General features: G+C 40.8%; 1 protein-coding gene and 1 non-coding gene across 19 annotated transcripts in view; both read left to right on the top strand.

Moving 5' to 3' along the window:
• SGK3 (serum/glucocorticoid regulated kinase family member 3) overlaps positions 1-17496 on the top strand; it is a 78237-nt gene that overhangs the window by 48846 nt on the left and 11895 nt on the right. For 8 of the 18 annotated variants that reach the window (XM_084849379.1, XM_084849371.1, XM_084849373.1 and 5 more), the window contains 6 exons: positions 1184-1279; positions 6455-6661; positions 10430-10513; positions 10660-10732; positions 14940-15015; positions 17051-17138. In XM_084849379.1, the coding sequence (XP_084705505.1) occupies positions 6584-6661; positions 10430-10513; positions 10660-10732; positions 14940-15015; positions 17051-17138 (399 nt within the window). In that variant the 5' untranslated portion in view covers positions 1184-1279; positions 6455-6583. Of the gene's footprint in view, positions 1-1183; positions 1280-6454; positions 6666-9749; positions 9851-10429; positions 10514-10659; positions 10733-14939; positions 15016-17050; positions 17139-17496 lie in introns of all 18 variants that reach the window. The other 10 variants (XM_084849380.1, XM_084849389.1, XM_084849383.1 and 7 more) reach the window with 4 other exon arrangements.
• Positions 7825-7987, top strand: LOC146346893 (U1 spliceosomal RNA). Its single transcript, XR_014790840.1, has one exon. It is a non-coding gene; the product is annotated as a U1 spliceosomal RNA (small nuclear RNA).

The raw sequence follows: 17496 nt of genomic DNA, 5'->3' as shown, positions 1-17496 counted from the left end.
GCAAAGGGGTGGGCAGGCAAAGTTCCCTTAGCAGCAGCACTTGGTGGGAACTCTAATTGAGAAAGTGACTGGGTTCACACAACACAATAACCCATACTCAAGGGTGATTATGGGTTGAGTGTGGGTTGTCGAACTGGGTTTTTTTGTTGAACCATGGGTTGTTGTCTTGTGTGAACCCAACTGTGCTAGCAAATCATGGTTTGCTAACCACAAACCATTCATGAAGAGAACTCATGGTTTGTTGTTGGACTGTGAATTGTAGATTGTTCATGGTTAACAAACCATGGTTTGTTAATGCAGCACAGCGCAGCTCAGTTCACACAACACAACAGCCCATGTTTCAGTGACAACCCACACTCAGCCCATACCCAGTCTTGAGCATAGGTTGTTGTGTTGTGTGAACCCAGCCAGTGATTCTTTCCTCCCAACCCCACACTCCAGAACAGCAGCAGTGAGAGCAGCAGTATTCTTTTGGACAAATGAGGGTGGGGGAGCAGTTGAAGTTAACCCAACAGTAGTGTTGGATGGCAGTCAAATCAATGGATTGGTAACACGCAAAGAAGTGAATGTATTTCTGGAAGCACACCTAGGTGGGCCTGAATTGATCAGAAATTCTAAACTGATAACTGGGATAACTTGCGTTGTGATGCAAACTAATAATTTCATGTCTCATGATTGCCTAGCCAACTTACTTTAACTAGTTGCAGTAAATGGACTACAACTAATTGTTTTCAACAGAGAATTTATATGGGTCAGATATTCAGCAGTAGAGCACATGCTCTGCATGCAGAAGGTCCCAGTTCGATCCCCACCATCTCCAGGTAGGGCTAGGCAAGAATCCTCCCTCAGCCCTGGAAAGTTGCTGCCAGTCAATGTCAACAATACTGGGCTAGATGGACCAAAGTCTGACTCAGTATAAGGCAGCTTCCTATGTTCCTATGAGTACCTGCATTGAAAGTGCTATGAAAGAGATGAGAAGGTGTTTAAGAACAGGTATCTTCAGGAGCTGATAACTGTTTGAACTTAGATATGTTTTGATTATTCTATCAAAACTAATGATAGCCAATTTATAACATTTTAATTATGGCTATATAGAGAGGAAATATTATTAAAGAAGCATGAGCACTAATGAGTAATATTGGTTGGTTTGTCTAATTTAACATAGTCTTTTTGCTTCATATAGGTCTGGCGTACAACCAGAATCGGTCTCAATTGGGATTTGCAGACCCTTCATGTTACCTATCTCTGGATGTGTACCTCACTCTTGAGAGACTGAAAGGTAAGTGTTCAAATCTCTCACGTTGCTTATAATTTATTTTATTTGCACAATCCAAATGTGCTATATTATCCTTTTCTTCCAGTGTTGGTTGAAATTGTTTTAGACAATGAAAATCTTAATAAACTACTGATGGGGGTGGAGAGGGGAACCCGACAATTGCAGTGCTTTGACACTTCCTGAACTGTTCCAACTTCCATATTATGAACATTGTTCATGCCACAACAGTTGCGATATAAAGCAGAACCACATGTGGGAGCAACATTAGTCCATACAGACCACTCTGTTGCAAGGAAGTTCCCATCTGAGTCAGCAAGTGTTTAGTGCAGATATTTTTTTTGCTATCTCACCAGCCTTGAATTTCATTACATTCCTGGGCTAGGAAGAATCTGTTACTTAACACTGATTCCCGGAGTTCATTGCTAGCCTTAGATTCCTTCAGTTTCAACATACACTTGTTCCTTTGTTATCTTTGGTGAGTTTGAAACTATGCTGTAGATTTCTGTGTTGTTTGCTGGGTCCATCAACATGGTAGAATCAATATAAAATAAGCTGGTTGACCACCTTAGCATTGGGTGCGTAGAGATCTCATTTAGTGGCTTTACTCCTGTTGCCAAATCTGAATTGTTCCCATGGCGGCAGCAGCTAAGGGAAATCCAAAACAACAGCAAACTATTTAAGCTCAAATCCAACATTCCAGTCCATCAAGGATCACATATAGGAAGTGGCTAATGATTGGTATAAGGTCCAGCACTGGGCACTGCTGCCAAAAGAGGACAGGCAACTTGGGAGGAGGGATTATTATTATTGTTATTACAAATTTATCTTACTATAAATAAAAGGAAAATATGGTCACTTTAAAAATGAACCAACACACCAAAATGGCAGTTCATGAGAACTGGAGCAAACATTGGTTTGTTTTGTTGAACAATGTAATACTGACAGACAAACAGGGCACAATCTAGCCAATATTAAGCACTTTTTCATTGATTTGGTGGAAGAGATTTAGGGAGCAATCCTATGGCCACTAGACAGCAGCTGGACAGCCATAGGATATGCTGTTATCCAGGAACCGACCTTGGAGCCCACGCTTCCGAGGTCGGTTCCCAGAGAACTGACCTCCCCACTTCCGCGCTGCCTCCAAGGCAGTGCAGAATGATCCTGTCCCCCACACTTGCAAGAGGAGTACAGAGCGGCCAGAAAGGGGCGTGGCTAGGGGACATTCTGGGGCGGGGAGAGCGTAGCTGCCTGTACGACACATCCAATGTGTCATACAGCAGCTCCTTCCCCGCTCTGTGCTCCTGTGGCTAGACGGCCTCAATTGGCTGTCTAGCAGAAAAAGCAGGGCAGGAGGACCGCAGAGGGAATGATCCCCTCTGTGCTTCTCCTGCCTTGCTTTGGATAGGCAGTCACCTCCAAATTCAGAGGCGGCTACCTATCTAGATAGGATTGCATCCTAATCTCTTATTGAAATTAATAGGATTTGAAAATGCTTACATTTGGCTTGATCATGCACTCCGTGTTAAGTAGACAAATGTAGATCAATATAAAATGGTTTTCCATTGCTCTTTGTAATGATATATCACTTTCTCTCATCTTTTTCTGATCAGTCAATAGCCCTATTTTATAATGTTTAAATTTCTCAAAAAGGAGCTAAAGAACTTCGAGCACATAAAACTAAATTTGGTCATCATATTTTTTAATTTGTTAGATGGATGTTTAAAACAAATCTCTTAACTGAATTTTGAAGAGCTTTGTCACTTCAGCCAAGACAAACATGGGTGTCTCCCTAAAAGCAGAATTACATCACATTAGCTTTATGAAAACACTAGGGAGTACATGCAACTAAAACACAGGCTTCTATTTTAAGATGGGAGACATGTAGCTGTACTTCCTTAGATTGAACAATTGTCAGCATACCGTTATAAAACTAGATATTTTAAGTTGACAACTTGTAGCTCTATCAGCTTTACTAATATAATAGCTCCTGTGTTTTCTTATGTTCTCTTCCTTATAAGGGACTCGTGAGTTCTAGTTTAATGCTAGAAGCAGATTCAAAGATCTGCTGTGCTTTTCAAAGGAGAGCGGCCCTGACTGTTTTATCCCAGGCTGATTTGGTTTAATCTGTAATCTTTTGCACTGGACTAATCCAGATATTCTGCAAATAGTTTATTGAGTCATTGGGTGCTTCCACATGAGGCTTTTATGATACCATCACCCTACCTCATTCACAGAAGCTGGGGCTCAAGCATCATCCTCTACCCATAACCCTCCCATGTTTTCCCACCACTTCTTTCATCTTTTTTCTTTCCACAGAAAATCTGTTAACAAAAGAAAGATGGAATTGCTGCATAATGCCTTCCGATTGCTAGCACTAGGAGCCCTCCATCTCAAAGCACCCACTATATTAAAACTAATATATTGCAGAGGGGACTTCTAACAACATCTATCTATCCTCCCCACTTTTTTGTTAAACTTGAAAGCCATGTGATTTTTAGTAAGTCCAATAAAAGTATTATGTTCTTGTTTTAGGGTTTTTTTTCTTAACAGATCAACTCAGCCACCTGGGCATTTTGTAACTATATTGATGCATGAGAGCTTATCTTCCTAAATGTCTGCACATATTTGTTAAATTAGAATTCATATAAGAACATAAGAAGAGCCATGCTGGATCAGACCAAGGGTCCATCTAGTCCACCATTCTGTTCACACAGTGGCCAACCAGCTGTCGACCAGGAACCCACAAGCAGGGCATGAGCGCAACAGCACCCTCCCACCCATGATCCCCAGCAACTGGTGTACCTAGGCTCACTGCCTCTGCTACTGGGGGTAGCACATAACCATCAGGACCAGTAGCCATTGATAGCCTTTTCCTCCAGGAATATGTCTAACCCCCTTTTAAAGCCATCCAAACCGGTGGTCTTTACTACTTCCTGTGGTAGCAAATGCCATAGTTAACTATGCACTGTGTGAAGAAGTACTTCATTTTATCTGTTCTGAATCTCCCAGCAATCAGCTTCATAGGATGACCCCAGGTTCTAGTATTTTGAGAGAGGGAGAAAAATGTCTCATATATGCACAATATAGTATCGTGTTAATCTGCTTGGGACATTTCTACACCAGCCTAAAATCCTGCGTTTAAAACGGGGCTTTCTGCTTCCGTTTTAAATGCAGGATCACAACGACTCCCTTTTTCACCCACTTCCTTTCCCCCCTCCCTTTTCCTCCTCCTTCTCCTCCTTCTCCTTTTCCTCCTTTTCCTTCCTCCTTCATCTGAGGCTTCCATTATCTTTCATTGATCTCACTCCTCTTCTTGCCGCTTTTCCTCTTTTCACAGAGGGAACTCAAGTGGAACACAATGGGGTAATCTGATAGCTCATTATCTGCAATCTATTTAAAAATGGAACAAAGGGCATGTAGTGCAGGAGGTGTCCTGGAGGGACACAGCGTCATGTAAAGAGCCCGCAAACTTCCGTGAAGGAGCAGTCTCAATCACAGGATAAAAGCTCCGTGTGAAGAAAACCTTGGTCATGTTTCTGAAATGTCTTAGTGTAATATGTCTTAATATGTTTCATGTCAGCTCAGCAGTGAATAACAAAACAATTTCTTCAACCCTAAGTCAGACAGACAACTTACTCACTTTAAACTTAGATTAATAACAAAACACTTTTAGGAACTGAACCACCACTTTTAGATATTGATAATATTTCCTTTCTTTAAAATTATCTGTCCATTGTAAATGTGTCAGTCTAGTTTAAAAAAATGGGGGGAAAACCTTAGGAATCCATTAAACAAAATGGTGAGAAAATAAAGGCTGCAGCCTTCATGCTACTTACTCTAGAGCAGGGGCGCAGAACCTCAGGGCTGGAGGCCAACTCCAGCCATCCTGAGGTCCCAGTCCAGCCCTCTGGGTTCCCCAGATGGGCATGCCCCCTTTACCCCAACTACTGAGAGTTCCAGTGGTTTCTCGGCTTTTGTACAGTTTTTTCCCCATTCTAAAAGGTTGAATTGCCTCTCCTAAGGCTTAGTTACTGTAAGAGCTTTAAGCTAAAATATGCTGCTATTTTGCCCCTGCTCCTTTTGCCTTTGGCCCCACCACTGGAATGTGCCCCCCCCCAAGAGCTTCTTCAAAATACTCTAGAGTTGTCTCTATCCTCTAGAAGACATGAGTCCTTTTCACACTGTACACATGAGGAGATACTGAACATGAAGGAGAAGGGTGGGATCACACCTGCTGTCTTCACCTCTAACCCTCATGTGTTGACAGTTCCTTTTGTACAAAGAACCATCAACCGATGAAAGTCAGGGGCAGGTATGGTGGGTGTGGTCCTGCTGCCCTTCCATGCATTCAGTATCCAGCTTACTATGCTGCTCAACCACCTGAAAAGGGCATATAGTGTAACCAAACCGAGAAGATTGCTGTCTTTGCTTATCACATGTACAGCTGTCTACTGGAAAGGTGCTTTCTTCATAGAGCTGGTATAGCAGATGGTACAGGTAATGTCTTATGCATGCATACTAGAAAGTAAGGCTTAGTGAAATCAGTGGGCCTTAGCTTTGAATAAAGAGGCATGTAATTGGCATGCACACAAGTGCAGGTTGTGAGCCAGGAGCCTGTGTTAGATCTCATCTTGGCAACACATTCACCAGGTTGCTTTAGGCAAACCTTTTTTCTCCTGTCCCTTATCTGCAATGTGGGGGATAATAATACTGGCCTATACTATATATCTCTTCTAGTGATTACTGAGAGTGCACGAGGAGTGCTCCCTCTCTCTCTCTGTCTCTCTGAACGCATCAAATGCACTATATAAATGCTAAATATTAGTACTGGTGTTGCGCCATACTTTGGTTTCCAACCATGTTGTAGTGATAGCAGTGTTTTGATGTTGCAGGTACCCGATGCATCTCATGTGTGGTGTACATCTGAGTAATAAAAACAAATTTCTTGTGTCTGTACGTGCAGTCACGTAGTCTTACTGATAGCCACATTGCTATTTTTATTTATTTTTTGCTCTTGACTGCCTTTCACTTCTCAGTGGACCTTGTTCTCCATTTGTTCCTTATTCACTCTGTACAAACACAGGAGGATGAACTTTACTTAGGAAAACTAATATTTCGTTTTTAGCCATGAATTAAAGTAGTCACCTGCTGGTCTTTTTATGTTCCATTTTATTTAAGGTTTGCATGATGGAATTTAACTTTACAAGAGAAAGGCTGCATGTTCTAAATCGATACTGCTGACACTTTCTACATTTTGCTATACTCTGGTGTGGTGGTCTTGATTTTTTTGCCCAAAGACAACATATCATGGATCTCAAGGAAAGCTGCCCAAGTGTTAGCATCCCCAGCTCCGATGAACAGAGGGTGAAGAAAAAAAGATTTACTGTAAGTATGTAAACATAAGACTTTATTCATGTGCTCTGTTTTATATTGTGTTGGTAGCATGTAATGGCCGAATTTGGACATAACGGTAAACCATAGTTTAGCACTATATGAAAGAACCTCAGGATCATGTGCTGTCCCTGCCCCACTCTTCTCCTCTGGCTGCTACAAATAGGAGATTAGAAACATCACCTGCTTCTAATCTCTAATCTATTTAAACTGACTGTGGTTTATGGTCAGGACAGGACAAGACATCTGCACAGGACAAACTGTGGTTTCACACTTTGGTTTATTGAAACAAGCTGAGATCAAATTGTAGTTTATTAAACTGCCTTGTTTCAACAAACCATAGTTTAAATTAATTGAATTCCCAGTTCAGACATAATGTGAAATTCCAGTTAGTTTAAATCGGGATGTGGATGCTTCCAGTCTCCTCATGGCCATGCCAGGTGGGGAGGGCTTGCACAAGCCTGAGGCTTGCTGCTGATCGTGCTTGTCCAAATCAGGGTTGTTGGCACTTTTACAAGATCAGATGCCAGAGTTAGTGTCACCTGTGCTTTTATGCATACTATAGTATTTAGATCACATAAAAACATGCAGCATAAGAATGTTATCACATATTTACATTTTCAAAATATTAAAGCATTTTGATCTGCAAGCAGATCAAATTTATGGCAGTTGCTGATTGACATTTTAAAAATGAGAAATGAACAACATATACAGTGGGGACTTAAAAAAAAAATCCCTTACATACAAACACATTAAATTACACTATTTCCCCTCTTTGTTAGTCTTGGTGGCTTATGCTTCTGTTTTCCTTTCATTGTTTCCTGTTCTTTCTCTCCACCCCATCCCAATAGGTTCTCTGGAGATCGTTTGTATTTTTATTGGGGGTGTAATTTTGACATCAGACAATCTTCTGTATTTTGTCAATGGAGTAAACAATTTTTCATCCATTTTCTTGATAGGTTTTGTGTTTATTTATTCTGTTTTTAATCTGCCCAATAACAAGTGTTCTCTGGGAGGATTACAAATAGTTAAATGAATAAAATGCAATACAGATATTTAAAAGAATAAGATATAATACAAAACAACAAACAGAAGAGGGAGATAGATAGATAGATAGATAGATAGATAGATAGGAATTGCCCATAAGTCTATATATAACACTTACCTGGCAGGGGAGTCACCTTGATCATGAAGGAGGTTTTCCCAGGGTGAGGCTCATCCATTGCACTCCGGGTGTGCTGACCCCTGCGATTTCCCAAATGCGGGAAACTTCGACTGCATAATTTCCTATGTAAGAGGTTGGATCCAGATTAATTTTTGTGAACCGCCCAGAGAGTTTTGGCTATTGGGCGGTATAGAAATGAAATAAATAAATAAATAAATAAATAAAATAAATATTATGTTCTAAAGACAAATGATGATGACCAACACATTGCTTTTTCTGCCCTCTCAACCGAACTTTGTCACTTTTTTGATCAGTAGAATGTAAATACCACTGGACTGATTGAAAGGTTTTAATCTGTTTTTAGACGGCATGTAGCCATCTTTCCTTATCTCCAGAAAGGAAAAGACTTGATATAGTCAAAACAGATTCCTAGTTAGATCAAAATGGGACTCAAGGTGGGAGGGTTGACCCGACAAACCAGAGCTCATACTAGGATAAATAGTGTCCTGGGTGCAGAGTGCCTTTGGCACCCCCTCTCCTAGTCAATTCTGCATTGTTGCCAAGTTGTGCTTAAAGGATTTATAATATGCTTGGTAACATTGGTTCAAAGTAAAGTCATTGATTTTTATCTAGAATAAATGACATCAAAATTGAAAATAAATGTACTTTAAACCTAATTATAGAAGTTTGTTTTTGTAGTTAATACCCAAACAAACATGTAGAGCTTTGGAAAAAATATTGAAGACATTTACTGCTCACCCTGCGCAGAGACTACACTCAACAAACACCGGGCCACCAAGCTTGACTCAGCATATCTTTCAGCTTGGCACTGAAGTATCTGGGTGTGAAACAGGTGTGACATGGGAGAAAGACATGGATCTCCTATCTTCTCTCCCCCCCCACTTTAAAGCAGCTATGTGGGGCTCTGATCTTGATTGGAGCAGTGGCATTCCTCCCCCAGCTGCTTTTTGAACTGTAGTGGAAAAAAACGGGCACTTCCTTTTTTTCTGCTGCAGATCTGTTTGCAGTGTGGAGGGGTTTAGACGGAAGTAACAATGGAGGGGGCTATGGTTAACACACCTCCTTCAGCACCACTGCTGTGATCAAAATTGGAACTCTCATGGTGCTACAGTCCAGCAAAGTTGGATTACATTAATAAGCAGTATTCACCACTATGCTGAAAAAAAAAAGTGTCAACAGGGCAATTTCCTCTCAACTACGGTGGATATGTCTGAAAATGGTTAGGTATTTGTCCCAGGTATTACAGTCGACTAAATCTTTAACAGAGTATGCTGTACTTTTGAACCCAACTACAGTCTTGCAGTTATGGATCCACAGCAAATCGTAAATATACATAGCATATTGTTAGAAATGCAGCTGTACACCTTCCCTAAAGAAATAGCTTGATAATGTGTAGGAAAAGATAGGTATGGATAAAATATCCACCCAAATTAAAGCTTCTGAACACCTGGAATACAAAGGAAATTTTCTTGAAATGTGGATCCCATTCATAACATACATGGAAAAGAAAAAATAAATGTGCAAAAGGTCAGAGAGACTAACTTCCACCCTTATTTTGTAACATGAGCACTGAGGGCTTGCCATAATGTGGATGAAGGGACTGAAGTTTATATGTATTGAACAATGAGTGAATGAAGAGAAAAAAGTTGTATACATGGTAAAGTTAGGGTTATTTTTAACATTTTCCTATAATAAACACTTCAAAAACAAAAGAATACATAATGAAACTATTACAAAGAAAAATTGGAGCTCTCTGTGGGGAGGAAGAAAAATCAGTGGAGAGATCTGATCACAGAGCAGATGTGATATATGTTATGGCCTTCTAAGTTGATTTCTGGAATTCTAAAGTGCACGTTCAGGCTTTAAAGTTTACTTTGTTTTTCATATTACTCTGAGAACCAGAGAGAGTCTGATGGTTCTGCTGCAGAGTTAATGAGTTGCACTTCCCGAATATTACTACCAACAAAGAACTGTGTTGGAAAAAAATACCTTAAGAGGTAGGGCTGTCACCTGCTTAAAAAAAATCTTGATTAATTGTATGTGTTACTTTCTCGTACCCCGCCCCCCATCAATACATTGAAAACCAAAACACAAATAGGGCCAGACATTTTTATCTCATTCACATCCCATTTTCTGCCTTCCACTGTGATTACTATGAATTAATGAAATCCAAAACAACATGTGTGTGTGTGTGTGTGTGTTTTTAAATTGATGTATCACACAATCTCTTTGTTAGTAGTGTGTGTACACACACTGTGGTCAATAAGAGCCATTGTTTTGGGTTGTTAAAACCCCAACAACAAACTCATGAGCTTCTGCACACACCACAGTTTCCTGCATTGAGGCTTTCTGTATCTCCATATAGAAAAAAACTGAATATGTTCAGCATTCTCTTGTGTTAGAGAATGCAAAGTGCATTCAGTCTCCTATTGTAGCTATGCATAAACTCTGGTTTAAAGATTAAATCAACAGTTAAACAACCAAGGTACATTCACAGGTGCACAGTCCCAGAACTTAGTTATTTGTTTGTTTTTAATCTCTGCATTTATAATTCATTTGTTTTTGTACTGCTGCAGGTTTACAAAGTTATGGTCTCAGTTGGCACTAATGAGTGGTTTGTCTTAAGGCGATATGCTGAATTTGATAAACTGCATAATACAGTAAGTAAAATGGAGCCATTATAAAATCAGATCAGGGAATGCCCCTGGGCTCTACCTATACCACACAACTTTATTGGAGATAAATCATGATCAGGAAGTTCACTGTACTCCAAGGCTAAACTACCTGTGTGTTTTGTGTATTTCAGCTAAGGAAACAATTTCCCACTATGAATTTGAGGATTCCTGCTAAAAGAATATTTGGAGATAATTTTGATCCAGGTATGTGACAGGGGTTCTTTTTTTACTCCTATTTTGTTTTTGTTTTTTATCAGCATCTACACTGGCTAGTGTACAATTGCCATTTTGGTTACTTTTTTCTGTATGCAAGACTCCAGATATTGGTGATCTGCCAGTAATATCTACAAAAAAAGTGCAATTGATGTGCATCAGTTAAGGAATGTATGTTCTTTGCACTTCAGAATTCAGAGTAGTAGTGATTCAGGACACCAGATTGCCAGAGTGCAGTGGCTGAGACTTTCTCTCTTTGAAAAATTGTTTTTTGAGGTAAACGTTAAGCTGATTTACCTTCTAGTGAAGATCAGATATTGACTGATAGACATAATAATATACCCAGACAAGAAAAGAAATGGATAAATAATGGAGTACCATGAGGTTGGCGGGTGGGAAGCTGCAAATAGGGCCTTGGATAGATCCAAGTGTACCTTTGTGACTGGAACTCTCTCCTACTATAACAATAGGAGGATATCGTCTCAGTAGGGAGCTAAAGCCAACTGAAGCCTTATGCAGGCTGACCTGTAGTCTGGTCAGCTCTGCCCCTACTGGAGGAGCTGACTGGACTGTTAAAGGGTCCTCAGCCTGATTTTGTAGCCAGAGACCTCTGTAAGGTTGGGGAGATGGAAGGTCTGCTGGGAATTTATCCTCTGAAACAGAGGTTAATGGCAGGGCTGTGTTCCTTGGCCAGGAGAATCCTGAGTAAAGCACTTACTATCCTATCCTCGAGGAAGTAGCCTGTACCTTGTCTTCATCACAATCCTCTACTGCACACTGGAAGGTCTGAGGGTTGAGAATCATGACATAAATAATAGTATTTTCTTCCTGCTTTGTTCTGGCTGCCATCTACCTGCTTTCCCTGCAAGGAACCACAGAATGGGACAATTTATTGGGCAACTAAAAGAACTATTAGAAAACATTTATTTGGCTTGAATAAGGAAGACTGTATAGATTCTGTCCCTAATGATGATCCCAACTCGAAGCACATATTTCCCTAATGATTGATTAGTATCTTTGGCTTGCACCTCCCCAGCCCCAATAGTTTTCTTCCTGCTACAAGGACAGCCCTTCAGTTTTTTCCTCCTGGTAAATGAAGTACAACATTGCTGACATGACATTTAGGTTGTATGTAGAAACACATAATGTGCATTATGGCCCATCATATGTTACATCCTCTGAACGATGACATACAGATTCCAAAGCTAAGGATAGGGAAGGAGATTATGGTCACAACCTTGAGAGCTCTTGTAGGTGTGCCCCATAGACCTTCTGACGTCTTTTTTCTCCCTTTGAACTCCCCTGAGAATTAAAAGCAGCTTGCCATACATCCAGAGTAGGATGGGGCTGCAGTACTTGGGTGGTGGTGGGGAATGCGATCTGAAGTCTTGCTGGCATACAGAGATCTGGATTGTGACTTAGGTTTTTATATAATTCCTGTTGTGTCTGGATTCTAGGATGCTGTGAAATAAGAAATGCTATTTTCACCTGTAATCCAAGCAGACTCCAACACACCTTCTGTTTAAACTTATTTTGGTAGTAATATGAAAGTGGATGCTAGAGCTCTTATCTCCGCCACACACGAGCAGTGGTGCCATATGTGTAGGGTTTGTTCATGGCCTCCTCTTGTAGCACATAATATATTGATTCATCTGTGAGGGGCTAACATGTGGCACAAGTCCGTATGGAGCAGGGATTTGCTCTGACCTTCTATTTCAGCTGCACAAATCTGTGATTAGATCCTTTGAAATGCTTGCTTCAGTGCTGACTTCATTTCCTTCTATTTATAGCTAAGACTTTCAAAACAGGTTGAAATCAAGGCTTTGTTAATCAGTGGAATTCTGCCAACACAAGCATATTAAGGATCAGAGTTCTTTTAAAAAAAGAAAGAAGTAATGCTTAGTGCAGTATGTTCTATCTACACACATCAGTATCATTTCGTTGTTATAATGTAGGGTACATTCTGGTCCACTGCAGGTGGTATAATGCTGATAAATATAAGGGATGCAAATTCTTCTTTGTTTTAGCAATTCTATCAACAACTAGAACAGTCGTATATTCACTTGCATATAAAGTTTTTGTTTTCTCTTCTCAGACTGATGTGTAGAGTTTGTTTTTGTTTTTAAGCATGTCCCTTCTCCCACATATATTGTATCTATATATCCTACATCAGATTTCTCTCTCTGTAAGATTTGGTTAAATATTAGAGGATGAGACAATAATAAAGTGAAAATGAAACACTTCATTGTGTGTACAAAATGTGTCCGAAATTTTGGGATGTCAGAGAATTCCGCCACGGAGTGCTTTCGGCCCCCTGAAATCCGTGGCAGAACGAAGCCCCCCACCCCCCCACCCCACAAAAGGCGCGCGAAATGGGACACTTACCTAGTGCCATTTGCACTGCTTTGCGAATGGCGGCCGCAGATGCGGCCGCCATTGGCTTCCCTATTTTTGCCGTGATAGGCTACGTAAATACTTACGTAGCCTGTCACGGCTAACGCAGGGACGCCATTTGCATCCCTGTGGAGGCCGTGATAGGCTATGTAAATATTTACGTAGCCTATCATGGCCAAAAAACAGGAACGCAAATGGCAGCCGCCGTAGCCGCCACCATTTGCGTCCGCAGGCGTCACATAGCGCCCGCGAATGCACCCGGCCAGCAGCTCCACGGAGTTGCCGCGGAGCGGAGCCGGCCAGGTTAGGATTTCGGGGGGAGGTGCGGAGCGCCTCCCCCCCACCGCAAATCATCCTGTTGAAAAGGTAAGTGACTTTTGTACATCCCTACCGAAATTCTGCTGGGTTGTATTTAGCATAATCCCCAAGGAAATTTTTTCTTCTCTAGTTCTTTAAATGGTATACATAGGTGTAGACACCATAAGGTTTAAATCTGAATGGTTCAATCAGCCTAGCAAGATGTACTGATCATAGTTGTAGAAAACTTTTTTTTAGCAAAATGGCAAAGAAGGTGGCATTCATAATATTAAAATATCACAAGCGATATGGGTGTGAAAGTACTTCCTGTGTTTACTGATGGAGAATTCCTCATTTCCCACTTGTCTTTACTCAGGCCTCAGACTAGAGGGGGCGGTGGTTACACAGTGAGCATCACTACGATCTGATGGAGAGAGAAATCCAACCATAACTTTTCAGGGTCTTCCGTGGCTAAATTTTATCACAAATTAAGCAGTACCTCTCTTCTTCACTGGCTGTGTTCTATGCTCTTTTATAGGCTAGCCTCACACTATCTAAGCCTTGGAACTCCTTCAGTCTAGCAGCCATTTCATTTTATTTTTCCCCAACCTGAGTCTGATTCACTACTATGTTTAACAGGAAAGCCACCTGCCAACTTTTGATTTGTGGTGCCTACCCTTTCACTTTCCCAATATCCATACTTACCCCCAGCTGGTTTATACCCACATTTCCCTACACAGGATAATATGACATAGCATTAATCAAAATGTGCATTGGATGTACCACAAATAAAGTTTTTTTTTCTTTTTTCTTGTCAAACTGATGTGTAGACTTTGATAAGAAGGGCTATGCACAGATTATAGCTTTTTAGATTCACGGGATCTAGCTTTTATAGTGCTTTATGCTGTACTCTGGAAAGCTCCCACCCTCAAAAGTATAAGCTGGGGTGGGCAGCGTGTAGCCCTCCAGATGTTTTGGCCTAGATCCCCCATTAGCCCTAGCCAGCATAGCCAGTGGTGAAGTATAATGGGAGTCATAGGGCAAATCACCTGGAGGGCCATAAATTGCCCATCCCTGGTATGAACAGTCCTACTGTAATAAACGTGTATATTTTTATGTAACTGTCATAAGCATCTATTGGACAGTGTCTATTTCACCCTTCTCCTCTCCCCACTAAAATGCCTGAAGCACTTTTGGAACTAAAATGATTGTCTGAAAGGATAGGTGTATTTTCACATTTTCTTGGGTATCCTTCATTTTTTAGGAAAGGCTTTCTTTTGGTATTACTCTTAAGATCAGAAACTGCTTGCAATCTGATCCATTTCACCAATCCATTGATCTTTATAGGATCCAGGGAAATGGGTGTGATTAGGACAACAGAAACACATGGCTTTCCTGTTTTCTTTATGGCACTGATTCACATTGAAGTAATCTCAGAAATATCTAAGTTTATGTTTTAAAAGACAGATTCTAATATCTGGCCCTTCCTAATTTTTCTTTCAAACAGACTTCATTAAACAGAGAAGAGCAGGGCTGAATGAATTCATTCAAAATTTAGTACGACAGCCTGAACTTTGCAATCAGTAAGTGAATTTATTTTTTCTCCCCAAATAAATATTTAAATAAGAGGATGTGTCATGTTGTAAAACGGAAGCCATAATCCACAGATTGCTTCTAAGTGGTCCAATATAGGGGGATGGAAAATCTGGGTTGGGGGGGGAGGAATGGAATGAAGTGGCTGGACTTCTCCATACTGCAATATTTTGTTGCAAGTCTTACTTGTGGGTTATAAAATCTACTCACCAGTCTTGAATATTTACTTAACTGCCATGATAAACAAGTATTTGAAAGAGGAGACACTTCTTGATACCTTTAAAGGAAGCAGTGATTCATCCCCTTTTGAAAAAGCCTTCCATGAACATGGCTGACCTGCCTTTTTTGAGCAGGTGATGATGGGGGGGGACGGGACACCACTCGACGAATTCCAATCTGAGTTCAGCACAGAATTTGGGACAACCAGTCTTTCGGCTCTGGTTGACTGCTTTGCGCTAGAGATGGACAAGAGGGAGTGTGACTTGGCTCATTCTTCTGGACTTGTATGCGGTATTAGATACAATATGTCACCAAATCCTTCTGGACAGCCTGTGAAGGATGCGAGTTGGAGACACTGCTTAGTATCACTTCTGCTCTTCTCCAACCAGTCATTATCTCCTCTGTATCATGAGAGCTAACCTGCAGGACACACTACAAGTTTGCATCTTGTTCATGATGTTTTTTGACATCCATATGCAACTGCTGGGAGGAATTGTTGGGCAGCTTAGATTGAAATAGTGCTCTGAGACTCAGCTCTAGTTTTAATTTTCATAAAATCTAGAAAGTGTGATTCAATGTCTAAATGAATGTCTGGAACTGAGTACTATTAAAGGCTGGATTCGTGTTAACAGATTAATCCAGATAAGACAGAGGTTTTGAAAGGTGAAACTAGGGCTGGAGGATTGTCCATTTTGCCTGACCTGGATGGATTCTCCCTAAAGGATAAGCTTTATAGCTTCAGGGTCTCTTGGATCCTGCGTTGCTGTTGGATCCCCAGGAAGCAACAGTGGCCAGGGTTCATTTTCACTAGCTTAAGGTTGTAACCCTGCTGTAAACACTTCTCTTTCAGCCAAGGATCTGCCCTTGGTGATCAGCATTTTGGTATCCTCTTGAATTAACTATTGCAACGTGCTGTTCATGGCGCTTTTCAGGACCATTTGGAAGCTTCAGCTAGTGCAGAATGCTGTGACTCTCTTGACAAAGCTGGGTTACTGGGTGCATGTTGTTCCAATTCTGGCTCAACTCTATGGCCTTCCTTTCAGCCCAGTTTAAAGTGCTAGCATCATCCTTTAAAGCACTGCAAAGTCAGGAGCCAGCATATCTCATGGAGTACCCCTTTCCATATGTATCTCCCTATGTCCTAAGATTAATAGGGAAGGCATTACTTCATGTTCCATTGACAAGAGATGTGAGAATTTGTACAGACTCAGGGCTGTAGCTACCCCACAGTGGCATCCACTCTGTGAAATGCCTAGCCAGTAGAGACACGTTGTGCTTTCACTGCCAGCTTTCCTGTGGCTTGTTAAAATGTGGCTTTTTGAAAGGTTTTTGCTACTGGTTAATGGCTGTGGAGCTGTATTTGTTGCTGTGGGTTCTGCTGCTTTCATTTAGTCTTGTGCAACTGTGCCCATGCTGTTTTAGTTTGATTATATATGCTTACAAATTATTCTAAAAATGACATTAATGCTGAACGTGTTAGAAAGGAAATGGCTTCCTCCTGGTGCTGTTCACAAGTTATCCAATTAGTATTCACTCTAGAGGTGGAAGTGGAAACCTGGTTCTAATTAACCAATTCTGAAATAGCCTAACTGAATAACCCCTAGTTTTGATTCAGTTTCCATCTTATTAATCATGATAATTGTGTCTGCTTTGGTTTTCCTTCTGCATATATATGTCACCCTGAGTGCCTACATTTACAAATAAAATAGTTATGGAAATGTTTGTGTCTGAAAGTATTTATAGTGAACGTAGAAGAGATTTAATAATCCATTATTTATAATGGATGGGTTTAACTATCTTTCTTAGCCCAGATGTCAGATCATTTCTTCAGATGGATAATCCAAAGCACCAGTATGATCCATCTGAAGATGAGGATGAAAGGAACAATCAAAAGGTAACCAACTTAGCAGCATCCTCTACTAGAAGGATTCTACTAGAAGGATTCTCCCCTGCATCACCTGAGTGCCTGTTTTTCACTACAGTGTATTCATTTTAGTGCATTCAGTGCTTCATTGTAGTGAAGCATTGCCTCACTTACTTCCCCAGCTGTAATAGTCTTGGAGTTTTAAGCTGCCTCCACAAAAACCTCTCTGCTTACATAAGTGGTCCATTTGCATAAGCAGTATGACATCAGGGCAGCAAGTGTATGTGAGATTGTGCCTCTTCTTCCATAAACTGAAAAATTACAAGTTGCAAAGAGAAACCTCCAGGGCAGGTCCCAGTTTTGAGGCGAAACTTTAGCATAGTGCCCT

This window comes from Heloderma suspectum, chromosome 4 (assembly GCF_057233095.1).
Source record: "Heloderma suspectum isolate Gila_16-S chromosome 4, 16-S_ref, whole genome shotgun sequence".
NCBI classification, from domain to species: Eukaryota; Metazoa; Chordata; class Lepidosauria; order Squamata; family Helodermatidae; genus Heloderma; species Heloderma suspectum.
Note: the sequence above shows the minus strand (reverse complement) of the source record. Positions and strands in the feature narration are given on the sequence as shown.